Source organism: Mangifera indica, unplaced genomic scaffold (assembly GCF_011075055.1).
Source record: "Mangifera indica cultivar Alphonso unplaced genomic scaffold, CATAS_Mindica_2.1 Un_0020, whole genome shotgun sequence".
NCBI classification, from domain to species: Eukaryota; Viridiplantae; Streptophyta; class Magnoliopsida; order Sapindales; family Anacardiaceae; genus Mangifera; species Mangifera indica.
Genome location: NW_025401112.1, coordinates 182,991 through 201,351, shown reverse-complemented (window position 1 = coordinate 201,351; position 18,361 = coordinate 182,991). Strand labels below are relative to the sequence as shown.

The following is an 18,361-nucleotide window of genomic DNA, read 5'->3' as shown; positions in this document are numbered from 1 at the left end:
TATCATTCTTAAAAACTATTATCTGTCCAATTTTTTTTTTTTTGCAAGGCATGAAAAGCAACCGACATAAAGGGAAAATCACGAAAGAACAATGGACGAAATCCTAAAAATTGGCAATATAATTTAGCTAAACAAAGACTAAATTTAGAAACTATATCACATTTAGAGAAAAACTATCTCTCAGTTCTCTTGACACAAGCCAGTAAAACCGCAGAATCAACCTAAACGTTACAAGTTTCAGTAGAAAATTGAAATAACATTCATCTTCACAATAGTCCTTGAAATCAATCACTCAAACATCAAAGTGATAAAGGGGTTTTGTTAAAATTAATAAACCAAGAGAAGATAACAATAAAAAAAATTAAAAAAAAGGTATATAAGGTGAAAAAGTCTAGAGACGGAAACAATAAAACACAAATAAAGTAAAAACAGTTTCAGTGGAAAGTTACAAGCTTTAGGCTCCTTGCGGAAGAACCCCTGAAGTGGCTGATGCCACGGCCCACACAGAAGCCTGACGGCAAATTCCCTGAAAATGCTCGCCCCAAGTAACTCTCAAATTTGGGGAGGTTAACAGTTCAGGAATAGTAATGATTAAATATGTTTTTCTCTTTGCTAATAAATCGGATTTTTATATCAAATAATAATTAACGCAACAATTAAAAAGGAGTTCATAACTTAAGTCAATTGTCAGCACTTATTCATCTTGGTCACAACCTTTGGCTTATACTATTTCATTTTGTATAGGCCAAAAGACTTAATCTCACCCAAGGTTTATTGTATTCTTAAACTCTTAAAGGTGAAATTTTAAAACTCAAATACCCTTCATTTTGTTAAAATTCTTAGTTAAGAGTAATGGTAAAAATGTCATTCAATTAAAAATATTAAAAAACTAAAATTTAATCACATTTCTCTTTCTTAGTTTAAAAACCTAACAATTTTTCTCTATTACTATTTTGAAAAGTTGTATTTCCCCTCTCTAGGGTTTTATTTTTTCTATCATCACTTTCCGATGAACCTCGTCATCTCTGGTCATATTCTCTCTCCCCCTTTGCTTCTCTCTCCCTTTTGGTTTCTATTATCTCCCTCCTCTACCATCAATGAAGACGAATGGTCTTTGTCTTAGATAAAGATTCGATAGGAGAAGGTAGGAGGACAAAGAGAGAAGGGGAATGAAGATGGTGGAAAGGAGACCATTGACACTAGAAAAGAGATTTAGGAAGATTGATTGACGATCGGAAATGAGATAGTTATCAAAGAGAAGGAGAGAAAAATTATAAGGAAGAAATTGTCACTTTTCAAATTTTGGGTGGAGAAAAATTATTAGTTTTGTAAACTAAGGAAGAAAAATGTGATAAAATTTTAGTTTTTTTAAATATTTTTAACTAAATGATATTTTTACCCTTAACCTTAACACAAAAACTTAACTAAAATGTGAGTATTTGAGTTTTTAAAACTTTACAAGTGAGAGTTTAAGAATACACTGAACCTTAGGTAACAATAAGTCTTTTGGCCTTTTGTATAATATGATTAATATGAACAATTGTATCTCTTCTATTTCATTTATGATTATTTTTTTTTACAAGACACATAATTTATTTTTAACAGTAACCTATCAAAGAAATTATTTGCACCAAGTTTTAAGTGTTTAATTGAGTACCTAAATAATATATCAACTCATAATGTAATTGAATGATTTTGAATTTAAAATAAAGTAACATCTAATCACATAATGATATATCATGTACACCTAATTGAATATTCAATATTAGGTCTATATAAATCAAAATCACATGGGCAAACTATTATGTCATTTATCATGTGGGTACATAGGACGAAAAATAAGAATTTCGATAGAAGGTTATTATAAGATGGTGCAATGACTAGATTAGTTAAGATAACACAAAAAGAGGGATTGGTGTGGGTGAGGGGAGGAAGAGACACCTTGATTGCCGGCTGATCATTTTATGTTTTCTTGGAGTCGCTTTGGTTTTGATCGAGATACTTGAACAAATATGTACTTTTTTATATACATTGAATCTATTATTGAGTTTAGTCTCTTTTGTTTTGATTGAGATATTTGAATAATCATGTACTCTTTTATATATCTTGAATCTATTATTGTGTTTTGATTTTTTGTGTGGAAGTTTTGGCTGCTGTGGTTGGTTTGTGCAAGGAATCATTGCAGGAATTGGAATTTGGAAATATGGCTGGCAGGTTTCTAAGACAAGCCCTTGGCATGTTGCACCCAAATTCCTTAGGAAAAGAGGCCCAATAAACTCTCAATTGGGCTATAGAGTGATCTCATGAAAGTCTTTTGAACTACAAACCAATAAGATGGACTTTGACAAAATTTGAAAAACAATGTGATATATGTCCATTCTGTGAATATAAATAGATACATATTTATATATGTAATCATATGATTGAGTATTATTTTATTTTAATCATATAATAATATATATAAGAGTATTATTTTATTTTAATTATATAATAATATATATAAATGTATACTTATCTATATACTTAAAGTAGGATCATATAGTTTTATTAAAATTTGAAAAAGAATAATATAATTCATGTAGAATAAAAGAACAATATTATTTGTACTCATTTTAAATACATAAATAGGTAATACTTATATGTGTTATCATGTGATTGAGTGTTATTTTATTTTTAATATAAAATCACTCAATCACATATTGATACACATTAGTGTGTACTTATTTGAGTATTTAAAATAAATACATAAAATAGATACACATAATTTTACTGAGAATGAAATTATTCTTCAGAAAGTGTTATCTATCCATTGTCTTTTTGAAGAAGAAATGCATAAAATTAGATGGCACAGTGCAATATCCGGAAAGCATCCACTAAAAAGAGGAAATCACCGGGGAGCAATGGATGAAATCCTAGCAAATAGCATTATAATTTGGCTGGACAAAACAAATTAGAAACACCTCTCATTTGGAGAAGTACTCTCTTAGCTAGGTTTGGGAATTTTTAAACCAAACCAAAACTTTTTAGGTTTCAAATAAAACTGAAAAATCTTTTATTCTTAAATATATATTATTTAATAAAATTAATAAAATTATAGTTTTTTAGAACATAACATAAACAAATAAAATAAATATGAAATATATATATATATTATATAAATGTAAAAACAAATAACAAAATAAATATGACAAAAAAAGCTAAATAGCTTATTAAAAAATGATGTCATATATATATAAAATATAGTTTACAATTTATTTCGATTTGAAAATTACTAAAACTGTAACATAAACTAAAAACTGTTTTTCTAAAATATATCAATTTAAACCAAACTAAACAAAATTGTAATTTTTAAATAGTTTAATTTGATTTTATGGTTTAAACCAAATTATACTCACTTTTATTTTTTACAATAGTCCTTGAAATCAATGTTAACTATAGGGACAAAAACATTTTTGTAACCATCCAAGCACCCAAATGAGGCCCATAAAAGTTTGATAGATTTTTTTTTTAAATAAAGAATCTCGTTTGACAGAGTTCAACCTTAACAATATGTTGTTATAATCTCTCTCACTTCAGTATACCTATGTTACAAGACGTTAACATGTGTATTCAAGTTTATTTTTAGAAATATATAGTTGAACTTGAGTCAATAAATATTGAGATTCCATAGCTTAACTTGCTGTTCTACCCATGATGGGTAGTTTGGTGAAAATCTGAAAGACAAGGATGAACATCTAGGTTTTGATTGTAAAGTTTGAGCAAAAAGTGTAGGAGTTTTCATGAGAGCCACACATTTGAAAGAGCAGATAAGAAATGGATCATTAATTAAGCAAGTGATGGCAACCAGTTGAAGTGAGTGACCAAACGATATTTTGACAATTACATGTACTGAAAATGCTAATTGAGGCACTTGAAAATAATTTTTTTTTGTATCAAAATATTTTATTTGAGTTGGATCGTTATTTTTGAGATCAAGCAAAACACATCAAATAAGACAATTATTAGATTTAATGATTGATCTTATAATCATTGAATCAGATAAATTAAAAGTTTGATTTTGATATATTGTTAAAAAAAATTTGAATTTATATATTTTTATACATAAAATCTATTTTTTTTGTTCCACTTAAACTAATATTTGGGAATTTTTTAATGATATTTTAAAAGGAATTTGAATAATTTTCGAGCGAAACAAATAAGAAGATGAAATAATAATTAATATGTAATGAAATAATAATTTAAAAATAAGTGGCTGGGGTTGGGCCGGGCTGGGCCCGGGGCAGGAGATGATGAGTCAATCGCAATTTAGATTAAGCCCACAAGGTTGTGGAGGAGATGCATCCTCATCTAGTCAATTCCTACGTGGATATTTCTCATTGGCTGGTAAAATTTCATCTACTGTGACATGTCTCATGGTAAAGAGATCTGATAGATTGCCACGTGTAGAGTTCTTTCCACGTGGCTCAGTATTAACAGGTCCACGTGGACGCAATGGAGAGAGTAAAAGTACACGAGAAATTTTTTTTTTACAACATTTAAAATGATTCCAAAAGGATCATGTGGGACCATTAAAACCATTGACTTATTCTGACCCTACTTTAATACTATATAATTAAATATTATTTTATTATTTAACTAAATTAAAGAGATGATGAATCAATAATAATTTAGATTAAAATAATATTATATATATATATATTATCATATAATTAAATATTATTTTATTATTAATTTAAAATTATTTAATTATATAATATCATATATAAATATAATTTATTTATATATTAAAATATTTATAATTTTATTATTTAAATTAATCACCCATATAAATAGAAACGTAACGGTGATTTCAAATGATGAGAACAAGCTGACAAAAATTTCTCAAATGACTCCAAAGAACGTCAGCCCTACAGTGTGACTCAAATGTGGGAAGGGCCCTTCCCTGGTTAACCCAGTCAAAAGGACGGAGGGATCTTTCAAAATGACCAAGGAATGTCCAAAAATGGTTATATGACCAAAGGGTGCCTGACATAGATTAGAGACAAAAGGGCGGTCTTCTCGGACTGTACCTTTTCAGAGAAAATTTATAGTTTAGTATTGACAATGACACTTCCAAACTGTACCTAAAAAATAGCTTAGTAGTATGACCAAAGGACACGTACTCATAGATCGGTTCACTTCCTGCTGTACCTTTCGGTACGCACGCGCTTCTATCAACAACTAAAGAAATATTAAGATAATCATAATAGTTAATTAATTTCCTCAACGAGAAAATCGTGTCTGCACAAATCATAATCCTCCAAATTACTTGTGAATGGGGCCCCACCTCACACCATTCATTTCCAATCAAAAAAGGACACGTACTCATTGACGTGTGGCCACAAGATTCTCAAGCGCTTGAAGGGCGTTTGTCGGCCTAGCCTAAGAGAAAGAAAAAAATATTTATATCCCTTTTAATTATAGTTAAGGTTATTGTACAAAAATTCTTGCATTACAGTGGCTTGTCAGAGCTCCAAACGGGCTTTGATTCTCTCTTATTTGTCCCACTTAATTGTATAGTTTTTAAGTTTGAGAATATTATAGCTTTAGAGTGAAATTTCATGAATATAGTGTTCTTATTGAGTGAAAATTCTTTAAGGAGAATCCCTTTTAATATTTTGAGTCTGTAATTCAATTTTTCCCCCATACTTGATTTTCATAGTTCTACATCAATTAATGCCTCATATAAATTTCTTTAATAGGCCAATAGTTGTGTCAAAATGGGGATACATAAATAGATACACATAATTTTATTAAAAAAAATTACGTATATATTTTTAAATATATAAATGATATATTATTATATTAATATATAATTTTAAATTAAAAATAAATTATATGATGAAGAGTATATGAAGATAGTATTGCCCATTTACAAATTTTTTTTTTAACTTCTACCATTTTAGTTTTCGAGCCATGTGAACAACCTGACTCCACCTACACAGAAGGTCCAAAACCCTCGTGCTGCTGACTCAACTTGGCCCCAACCTGGAAATTGGACCAACCGCGAGATAACTTAACGCAACGTAACACCTTTTTCTGGCCACTAATGCCGCCCCTTGTATGCCTCTAGAGTCTCTGCTTCCACCTACATGCCTTCAAATAGCTTGAATGCAATATTCGAGGTATATTTAAACGAAAAAAAAAAAGAAAAAGAGAAAAACACAGGAAACAGGGATAATAATTAAAACTGATAAAAAAATTCCTGTTTAAACTTTTTTAAGCAAACGTACAGTGATTTTATTTTTATAAACAAATTTACTTTTAATTCTAAAAATATCATCCTTGTCTTATTACGTCACTTTCAACAACTTTCATATACGGGGAGTAAAGGGTCGTACAGGGTGAATAGGTGCATGGGTATATTTAGGGTACATAAAAAATATAAATATATAAATATATATGTATATATATTTATATATAATAATATAATATATATTCAAAAAAAAATTTAATGACAATATTATCCTTCAGAACTGTTATTTGTCCATTGTCTTTTTGAAGAAGAAATGCATAAATTTATGGGCCAGAGTACAATATATGAAAGGCATCCACTACAAAGAGGAAATCTCCAGGGAACAATGGATGAGATTCTAACAATTAGCATTATAATTTAGCTAGACAAAACAGTAAAATAAGACAATTAATGCAGCCTAAAACAGTCTCCTCTTCAAAATGCTGAACTTGGAGGTAGAGCAATCAGTAAACCTAGAATTTATTTTATTTGATATAATTGATATCTGACTCAAATAGGATTTTTTTGTTTAAAAAAATAACAAAATTGGAGGTGGGGTGATGTTTAGAATTTTGTCTGCCCATCATGGGTGGTTTGATAAAATTTGGAAAGAGAATGATGAACATTGTAGTTCTCATTAATAAAGCAAGTGGTAGCAAACTGTCTCGGTCAGATGAGGGGAACCAAGTATTTTTTTGTCCCTTATAGCCCAGTGGTTGAGTGGGAAACAGTGTAAGTGTTTTGGCCTATTTTCCGAAGAAAGATTGGGCCGATACCATATTAAAACAATAATATATTATTATTTAAAAAATATATAATCAATTTATTATAATAAAATAAAATTTAAATTTAACTGAAATAACTTAATTTTAAAATAGAGTAAGAATTAAGAAAATGATTGAATAGCCCTCTGCATGCCTCCTACGTTTCTTACACCAAACTTATTCTTTTCAGCGAAAATATTTTAGTTTAATTGCTGAAAATTGTGATCAAGTAGATTAAATGTAAGGGACTATTCCGAGTAGCTCGAATTGTGAAACATATTCGATTTTCAACTCATTATAGGCTCGCGAGTAGCTCGACTCGGTATGTATTCCGAGTCAGGCTTATTAAAGGCTTGCGAGCCAACGAGCTCGAACATGAGCTACATTTTCATTACGTTCGACAAGCTTGAGTCATGGCTTGGCTCGAATGAACAGTTATCAAGCTGATACTGAGTTTGCCTGTGTTCGAATTCAGTTCGATTCGAATCTAACCCTAATGGACATTTAGATTTTAATTGTAAAGTTCAAGCAAAAAGTGGAGTTTTCATTAGAGCCACATATTTGAAACTTGAAAGTAGAGCTAACAATTTTTAGTATGATCCATTAACTCGATACAAAAAATAATAGGTTGGAGTTGAGCTTTTTGACAAGAAATTAAATCGGATAGTATTATGTTTCATGCGAAAGTAACTTAACATAATCCAAATTGATTAGAATATTTTGAAAAAATGTTATTTTAATAGAATTTGTTAGAGATAAATTATAGAAATATTAAAAAATAATATCAATAGTAGTTAAAATCTTTATAGATAACTTATAATTAATTATAATTACTCTTATTATTATTTATTTTTATTTTTAAGTAGTAAGAGTTTAATTTGGCTAGTCAGATTATAAATCATTAAAGTTCTTACTCTTATAATTACATGTTGTATCTTTATAGTAAGAATTTAAAATATTTATAGAGTGCATATAATTATATCTTTGTATAATTATAATTATTCATATTATTTTTATTTTTATTTAAATATTTTACTTTATTATTAACGTATTTAGTTATTGACGTATTTTAAAAGTCGTAGTGTATAAATTTTTAGACTATTTATTTATAAAATTGAATGTTATATTATGTATTTTATTAATAATATGTCAATTAATAAACTTCGTTCTCATAGTTCTTTATCAATTAATACCTCATATAAACTTCGTTAATAGATCAATAATTATGTCAAAATTGGGATAGATAACATAGATATATATAATTTTATTATATATATTTTTAAATATATAAATAATATATCATTATATTAATATATAATTTTAAATTAAAAATAAATTAATAACATATTTTCTACTTATATGAAGTTAGTTTTGCCCATTTACAAAAAACGTTTTTTACTTCCATCATTTTAGTTTTCAAGCAATGTGAACAGCCCGACTCCACCTTAAGAGAAGACAAATACCCACGTGCCGCTTGCTCCACCTGGCTCCACCTGGAAACTCTACCAACCGTTTCAGGTGAAAATAATAGGAATTTTATTAAAAATAATATATTATTATATAATTTAATAATTTTACAAAAAAAGATTGGTTGAAGTTGGTTGAATCAAGTAATGAATCTTGTAAGACTTGATTATATTTGACTTTGTGAGAACCTTAATGAATCATTTGCCCACATCTTTTATACCTAACCATTTCTATATCTATCTTAATTTAACATTTGTGACAGTCCTTTTAGGATTAAATAGTTAGGATGATGGGGGTTGGTGGAGTAGAGATTGAAAACGAAGGCATTGACTGACTCACAAGAAGTAGCATATTACAATCCAAAGTTGGTGATGGAACCAAATTGACTATACACGTTTTTAAATATATTATTGACTATACAAATAATATTATGTTATTATATGATTAAATAATTTTAAATTAAGTATAAAATAATATCTAATTAAATACTAAAAATTGTAAATATATAATATTACTTTTTATCAATAATAATATTATTAACTTGAATCGATATTTAAATCATGTTTTTTCCAAATTTTTTTGTTTTTGCTATTTGGTTTGAAAAATCTTTCAAACCATATTAAACCAGACCATGCAAACCCATTTCTGCAAACTCATGACTGCACATTTCAATCAATTTCATAGAAGATACAAATTGTATCTCTCCCTCTTCAACTATTTTTATAATCCAGAAAATACCTCTCTTGTTAAAAGATATTAAAATATATTTTAAATATATATTTTTTCATATTAAAATATATCTTAAATATATGTTTTTTTATGGTAACAGATATTATAAATATATATATATATATTTTTTACATTATATATTGATTATATTTATTTGTATATTTTTATAGGTATAAATTTATGTATTATTTAGATAATTCAACATACTAAAAATATATTTCATTTATATTTTATGTAAACAAAAACTTTTTGAAGCTAATTTTCAAGCAATTGAATGTCACTAAAGCTTTCCGTGAATGCCATTGAAAAAATTTTCATGGTGGAGGTTCCTAGTCCTTGATATGGACAAAGAAACATGACAAAGGAAATTCTGCTGGCGCCAGGGAACAATGGATGAGATCCTAGCAATTAGCATTATAATTTAGCTAGACAAAACAGTAAAATAACACAATTAATGCAGCCTAAAACATTCTCTTCTTCAAAATGCTGAAGTTGGAGGTAGGGTCGATCACTGAACCTGAAATTTATTTTAATCGGTGTAATTGATATTTGAGTCAAATAGTATTTCTTGTTAATAAAAATAAACAAAGTTAGAGGTGGGGTGATGTTTACAATTTTTTACGGTAGTCCTTAAAATCCAATGGTTTTACATCAAAGTGATGTTTAGAAATTCAGCTTAGTTTGGGTGTTTTAAAACTAAGCTGAAAAAAATAATTTAAAAATCTTTTAAAATAAGTTAAATTATTTTTTATTTCAAACCAAATTGAAAATTACGGTTTAAACTGATTAAAATCATTCACTTCTAAATTATATTATTTAATAAAATTAATTAAAATATAATTTTAGAACATAATAAAAATATAAAATATATATACAATATACATATATAAAAAAATAAAATAAATAAATATAACAAAAAATAAAATGTATACTTAATTGCTTATTAAAAATTCTTTCAAATATAGTTATATATATATTTTAAAAAAATACAGTTTAAAAATAAGTTTTAAAATTTGGTTCGGTTTAAAATTGATCAAATTAAAAAAAGGTTTGAAAAATTTGTAGTTTAAACTAAACTATTTTATAAATTAAAGTAAACTAATTTTTAAATAATTTAATTTAATTTTATGATTTAAACTAAATCACTCGTACCCTTGCAAATTTCTTAGAAAAGCCCTTGCATGGAGTATTATTTACATTCACAGGGGCGTATGCATGATGCATCCACTCAAATTCCTTAGAAAAAGAGGCCCAACACGCTGTGATTCCGTGCTTGGACATCTAGAGTTATCTATATTCGTGGGAGAGGATCTGATAGGATAGATCTTTTAGGTAGAATATTACTTCTCTGTCAATTGACTTACTGAACGTGAGAAGCTAGCAACAGCCACCATATGTATGAATGGGAAAGCATTGAGGTGGCTCCAATAGAATGAGACTTGGCAGTCATTCGCTGACTAGAATAAGTTGAAAAAAAGTTGCTTCTTCAGCTTCGTTCAACGCAGAAGCAACGTCAAATACCTTTATGGCTCGCAATAATGAGATCATGCTTTCTCCCATCACCTCCAACCCTAAGGAACTTTTGGTAACAAACGGTCAAACTATGAACACCTACGGGTAAAAACCTCCCAAACCCTTCGTTGATAAGCTTTCTCTTCGTTTAAATATCAAATTTTCTTCATCCCGAAACCATCCAACAAAACATCAAACATGTCTTCTTCTCTTTCAACTTTTCCTGATGCCGAGATATGGATTGTTCCATTCTTCGGCCAAGGCCATCTTTATCCTTACATGGAATTATGCAAGCAATTAGCCTCCCGTAGTATCAAAACCTCCCTTATAATTTCTTCCAATATCGCCAGTAACATCCCTTCCTCTCTGGGTCAATTTCCTCTCGTTCAAATTACCGAAATACCCTCGTCTCCGCCTCCGACGTTGCAGCCTAGCTCGGTCTCGGACCCTCTTCAACACCACCGTCACCAGCACACCCAGATGGCTCAGGGCCTTCAGAATCTTTTTTCGACCCGGGTCCCACCGGTTTGTGCTATTGTTGATGTTATGATGTCCTGGACGGCTGATACTTTCAAAAAGTTTGGAGTTCCGACGATCGGGATTTTCACTTCGGGCGCTTGCTCACCTGCTATGGAGCATGCCAGCTGGAAGGCCCACCCAGAAGATCTAAAATCCGGGGAAATCCGTTTGCTGCCTGGGTTACCAGAAGAAATGGCTTTAACTGAGTCGGATCTTAAACGAAAGCCTCACGGACCTCCAGGTGGTATGTTGGGCTCACTAGGTGGTTCTGGCCCATTTCCAGGAGCAGGCCCAAGACCGGGTTTTCCTGGCCCACAGGGCGGAGGCCCGAGACCAGGATTTCTCGGTGCACCTGGCGCACCTGGGCCTAAGATGCTGGGCCCACCTCGTCCGGGTCAACAACCGCCGTGGGTGGAGGAAGTAGCGGACTCAATCGCGATGGTGCTCAACACGTGTCACCCACAGCCAAATTTGTCTGTGATGGCAGCTGGGCAAACGACACCACCTCCCTCCATTCCACCACCGCCTCAGAACCATCCAAGTTCGTCTGTTGAACCTGCCCCACCTGCACCTCCTCCCCCCAGTTTCTGGGGTAAATGGTACTTTTTATTTCTTTTCTGCCATGGCCATAATGTATTTCTGTGTTTTATTTTAATTTTGTTCTTGTTTTGAATTAGCAAGGAACGCTTTACGTGTCTGCTTGGAGTTGAGACTTGCGTTCATCACCTCTGGGAGTACTGCAATGCATGCCTGGGATATGATATATAGTGAGACTGGGACTTTCTTGTGAAGTGGTATCAATTTTATTAATATAAATAAGATTGTGAGTGTAATGTTGTGTGTGTGTATTGTATCTGCTAATAATCGTGAATAATATGTGGGTGGGAGATGATGTTTCTGAAGAATTAAAATTTATGTAAGTGCTAGCGTTGATTTTATATATATATTCATATACTTATTCGGAAAGTATGAAAATGCGTGCCCTTATGATGATGATGATCGGCGGTTATGGGAGGCCAGGATTTTGCGTTGCCGCTTGGCTGGGTCACCACCGGCGCATCCAAGGGCTGGCCTTGCGGCTAACAAAGCCGGATGGGCAGCACGTAAGGCGAATCCTCGCTGCCGGCATGCAGCAAGCACGCCGAACGTGCAACACGTCTAGCGAAGTTCTTGCTGCCGGGGTGCGGCACATTCACCGGAAGTGCCGCACTCTCCCCGGCGTGCCCCATTCTCGCCGGCGCACACCCCGCCGCCGAGCGACATGCATGATCGTCAGCTGAGAAGCTGCCTGTTATGTTATGTTATGTTAATTGCTGAAAATTGTGATCAAGTAGGTTAAAGGTAAGGGACATCCGTTAGTTTTTTATTATTAACGAAAATAAAAATCTCTCTGATCTTCTACAATGCTTTCATCTTCTCTTTTCTGCATCTTCGTCGCCTCCATCTTTGTTGCTGAAGATGAATTTTTTCATTTTTCCTCTATCCTGTCAGGTTTTTTTTTTTTGTGTTTTTGATGTTTTAGATTGAGTGACAAGGGTAAAGAGGGATAAACTTGTTTAATATAACCTATTTCAATCCAAAATTGGACAGCAAACATATATATATATATATATATTTTATAAAGGTTCTCATTCCTTATAAAGTTAAACTATGAAATCAGTAAACCTTAAAAGAAACATATATATATTTGAACTGGTCAAATGACTTATTCTCATTCAAAGGACTATTTTACTCTGTATTTAATAAAATAATTAAAATATCCTTGAATTAAAATAACTGTTTTATCTTTATTCTATAAAATAACTAAAATACCTTCCAACTTAAATAACCAAATTTGTTAAGGTCGCGTGTAAAATTCACATCCACCCCATATACTTACTTCTTTGGGAAAAACCCCCGGTTTCGAGAAATTGCATTTTCAATAAACCCCAACAACCAACGGGATCCTCCCTTTTTTTTCATGTCTCTCCACAAAAACTTCACCAATTCTGCTGCAACTCCCGTCAACAAGACTGTTTTCACCGAACAATTCCTCAAAACTGATTCTCATTAACTTTCCAGTTGAGTTTACACAATATATACAAAGATTAAAATCTGCCAGCAGGCTACAGCTATTGAAAATTGGGAAATTTTTAAAAATAGACAAAATTAAAGGGGTCAAAGGGAAGTTGCCCAAAAAATTTAGGTTTAAGCAAAAATGCCCATGTTTTGTGAAATGACGAAAATACCCCCATATATAAAGTTAACTAATTTTCACTGTACAACGGCAAGAATATTCCAAAGTTTCCCACCTCCCACGGCAATCCCACGGCGAGCGTAATTTCCGCCGATTTTCTTTCGTTCCGGCAACCGAAAATGGCAAATAAGGTTAGTATATCTCCCGTAATCTTCTTTGGATCAAGTTATTGCTGATATTATTGAGATTTAACTGAGAATTTTAGGTTTGAAATTTTAGGGTTTACGGGTTGAATAATGCTTAAAATGTTTCGATTTTTGGTTGTTTTCGTTGAATTGATTGAGGGGTTTTATGTTATAAAATGTGTAGATTTGATTTATGTGAAAATCGGAGGTCGAAACGACCAAAAATTGGCCGAAAATGCTGCCGAATGGATCGGCCGAACGAAGTTTCCCACGGCAAGAGATTTCTCCCACGGCAGCTAAATGGACAATGGGTTTTTGGGGGTGTGAAATGGCTTTTTTAAAACATTGGGTTTTCGGGGAAATATTTATCCCACGTCGGGTTTTTATGATATTTCGCAAGTTGGTGTGGGAAAAGCACAATTACGAAAATGCCCCCCCTTATAAGCACAGCAAAATTTCATTTCCTCCCACGGCAAGTTGCGTTCATTTCCACGAAAATTCCAAAAGCATTCCACCTCCCACGGCAATTCCACGGCGATCTCATTTCCGTCGATTTTGAAGCTTCCCGACAACCGCAAATGGCAAAGAAGGTTAGTATATCTCCCGTCATATTGTTTGGATCAAGTTATTGCTGAAATAATTGAGATTTGATTGAGAATTTTGGTTTTGAAATGTTAGGGTTTACGTTTGAATATTGCTTAAAATCTTTCGATTTTTGGTTGTTTTGGTTGAATTGATTGAGGGCTTTGATGTTATACAATGTTTACCTTTGATGTATGTGAAAATTGGAGGTCAAAACGACCAAAATTGGGTTGAAAATCGCTGCCAAATGAATCGGCAGTCTGCCGTGGGAACGGCGTTTCCCACGGCAGCACGAGTTTTCCCACGGCAGCGAATTTTCCTTGTTTAGTTGGGGCTGAAGTTGGTTTTTTAAAACCTTGGGGAGCCGGATGAGTTTCGTTACAGCATAGGGGGTTTTAGGAAATTTGGCATATAACAGTGGACTTTTTTTATTAAAGAATTTTCATGAGGGGTTAAATTGAAGATTTTCTTATCTACGGTTTCTGACCGTGTAGTTTTCGAATTTTATATCCGTTTTTTTTGTTTTAGGTTTTTGTATATCTATTTTTCAAATTTCAAATTCGAGTTTTCGAATTTTGATGCTTTTTGACACAACTTACGATGAACGACGTTATTTAAACTTAATATTTTGATTTTTTCGTTTATAGGATATATCGATTCGTTTTTTTCAATTTTTCAAATGATTTTTCCGTTAGCGAAATTCATAGGTATTTCAACGTATAGAATTCGAATTTTAGTCCCGTTTTTTAGAATTTCACTATTTTAGGATATATCGAATCATATTTTCACGATCTCCGAACGATTTCCCGAGTATCGTCACTTTTAGGTATTTCAACGTATAGAATTCGAATTTCAGTTCCGTTTTTTCGAATTTCACCATTTTAGCATATACGATTCGTATTTTCATGATCTCCGAACGATTTCCCGAGTATCGTCACTTTTAGGTATTTCAACGTATAGAATTCGAATTTCATTTTCGTTTTTCGAATTTCACCATTTTAGGATATATCAATTCATATTTTCACGCTTCCCGAACCATTTTCTGAGAATCGTCACTTTAAGGTATTGCAACGTATAGAATTTGAATTTCAGTTACGTTTTTTCGAATTTCACCATTTTAGGGTATATCAATTCGTATTTTCAAGATCTCCGAATGATTTTCTGAATATCGTCACTTTTAGGTATTTCAACGTATAGAATTCGAATATCAGTTCCGTTTTTTCGAATTTCACCATTTTAGGGTATATCAATTCGTATTTTCAAGATCTCCGAACTATTTTCTGAATATCGTCACTTTAAGGTATTTCAACATATAGAATTCGAATTTCAGTTCCGTTTTTTCGAATTTCACCATTTTAGGATATATCGATTCATATTTTCAAGATTTTCGAACCATTTTCTGAGTATCGTCACTTTAAGGTATTTCAACGTATAGAATTCGAAATTCAGTTCCGTTTTTTCGAATTTCACCATTTTAGGTTATATCGATTCGTATTTTCAAGATCTCCGAACGATTTTCCGAATATCGTCACTTTTAGGTATTTCAACGTATAGAATTCGAATTTCAGTTCCGTTTTTTTGAATTTCACCATTTTAGGATATATCGATTCGTATTTTCAAGATTTCCGAATGATTTTCTGAGTATCATCACTTTAAGGTATTTCAACGTATATAATTCGAATTTCAGTTCCGTTTTTTCAAATTTAACCATTTTAGGATATATTGATTCGTATTTTCAAGATCTGCGATCGATTTCCTTAGTATTGTCACTCTAAAGTATTTCAACGTATAGAATTTGAATTTTAGTTCCGTTTTTCTGAATTTCACCATTTTAGGATATATCGATTCATATTTTCAAGATCTCCAAACGATTTTCTGAGTATCTTCACTCTAAGGTATTTCAACGTATAGAATTTGAATTTTAGTTTCGTTTTTCCCAATTTCACCATTTTAGAATATATCGATTCGTATTTTCAAGATTTCTGAATCATTTTCTTATTATCGTCACTTTAAGGTATTTCAATATATAGAATTCGAATTTCAGTTTTGTTTTTTCGAATTTCATCATTTTAGGGTATATCGATTCGTCTTTTCAAGATTTTCGAACCATTTTCTGATTATCGTCACTTTAAGGTATTTCATTGTATAGAATTCGAATTTCTATTCTTATTTCTTACGTTTTGTTATTTTCATTTTAATTATTTGATATTTCTCATCTTTTTATATTTTTTTCATTACTACATTTGTTTACATATTTATTTATATGAAAGTCTAATAATTTTTACGTGATTGTTACAGGATATTTCTCGCAAAAGAAGACGAGTTGACAGCGAGCTACGCATTCCCGATGAGTCCAGACACTTCCGGGCAGATGCGATATCTCGTGCACAGCGTACTGCATTATCTCGAATTTCTTCTACATTGACCCCGCGTCAGCAGCGACTATTTGAGAGGACATGTTTCGGGTCATTCCTTTGTTTACCCGAAACAAAATTCTGCGGGATATTAGTTCATGCATTTGTAACATGCAGTTGGTTCGTACTGCACGTGGTCGAATCGTCCGGAAGGGTCCACTGGTTCACACCCCGTATACAAATCCACTCAGAGGGAGGGCGAAACGGCAACTCACGATGATTCCATCCTCTGCGGCAGACCGTGAGGAATCTTTCCTCACATGGTATACCAGAGCTGCGCCTTTTGACACACATGATGTGTACTTCATAGGATCGAAGACGAAAGACAGCTTCTGGAGGCTTGTTGTAGAGTTACGCGAGTGGTTGACCGACGATGTGAGTTGTCCATATTATATAATTTGGTAAAAAGCTAGATATATTTATTAATAACTAACACGTGAACTTGTTTATACCATTTTAGCATGTGGATTCCTTTTTGGCTTTATTACGTCGGCAGCAGGACGATCACCAGTCGACTATCTCACAGCGTTGGACGACTGCGCACACATTCTTCGGAGGCCATATTGAGATGGCCTGGCAGAGTTGGCAGACCACCCCGATTGGCGAGTTTGAGTTTTCGGGGCTCTTCACGAGGATGGTTGATGCAGCGTACACCCCGAGATTGTTATACAAACCATGGGCGCTGGTCGATCAAGTATAGTTTATATATATTTCTATTACATTCAAGAACATAACGACAACGATAAGTAACTGAAATGTTTCATTGTTTATAGGTTTTCATCCCTATAAACTTCGGGAACGCACATTGGGTCGTCGGAGTTATAGATTTCCGTGAGTGGTCGATTACGGTGTACGATTCAGAGGTTTCATTTTCAGGGAATATAGGGACTCTAGAGCAGCGCATGCGACCATACATGACCTTTATTCCCTCATTATTAGAGGCGACGAGTTTTTGGACTGCTTCGAGGATGACTCCACGACGTGATCCTTTCACTTTGCATCGAGCGTCGGATGTCCCTCAGCAGGGGGTAGGCTCCGGTGACTGTGGCGTGTTCATGTTGCGATTTTTTGAGTGTTTGGCGTTGTCACGGAGCTACGTTTTCCCCCGAGAGTCGTCTACCTCTATGCGTCAACGATTAGCGGCGCAGTTGTACTTTCATTGTATCGAGTAGCTCACGGATGTATATTTATCGTTATTCCTATGTTTAGATGTATATATTTAGTGTATGTTCATATGTATATGATATACTTTATTTGTGGTTATATATGGATGTGTATCGTATTTGAGTTCATTTTTTACATAATCTTGTCCTGAAAAAATAATAAAAACGTATAATTACTCAAACATTTACACAATTGAAACAATTAGAGAAAATAAAGTAATACTGAAATAAAGTAACACTAAACTTATTACATCAAATGACAATACAATTACACATTTGAAACAATAATAAAAATACATCGGTTACATAAACCTGGAGTACAACAATGAAGAATCATATAAAAAACAAAATTGAGTATAAGCATGTCAAGATCTCGTTCCTTTGCCTTTTGTATGTGAACGCTGGGGGGCAGAGCTCGAGACAGGTGCTGGAGATTTACATTGGGTTCGTGTATGCCCCGGTTCATGGCAACGACTGCAAATCCTCGGTGTAACAATTTCTCCTTGTGATGGACGTCGATTTCTATTGGCTGGACGACCTGGACGACGACTATCGAGGACGGGGGGCAATATAACT

At 32.5% G+C, this 18,361-nt stretch overlaps 1 protein-coding gene across 1 annotated transcript; it reads left to right on the top strand.

The window, feature by feature from the left end:
- The first annotated feature begins 10,913 nt into the window (after positions 1-10,913).
- Positions 10,914-12,110, top strand: LOC123205977 (collagen alpha-1(XVI) chain-like). The gene is made up of 2 exons (XM_044623057.1): positions 10,914-11,864; positions 11,943-12,110. Exons 1-2 carry the CDS (start codon positions 10,945-10,947, stop codon positions 12,031-12,033), a joined length of 1,011 nt encoding a protein of 336 aa, XP_044478992.1. The 5' UTR covers positions 10,914-10,944; the 3' UTR covers positions 12,034-12,110.
- The last annotated feature ends 6,251 nt before the right edge of the window (positions 12,111-18,361 follow it).

Excerpts from the sequence above, each read along its gene's own strand:
- LOC123205977 (XM_044623057.1), top strand. The coding sequence starts at position 10,945 with ATGTCTTCTTCTCTTTCAACTTTTCCTGATGCCGAGATATGGATTGTT. Across the intron at positions 11,865-11,942 it reads CCCAGTTTCTGGGGTAAATG|CAAGGAACGCTTTACGTGTC; the intron begins GTACTTTTTATT and ends GTTTTGAATTAG.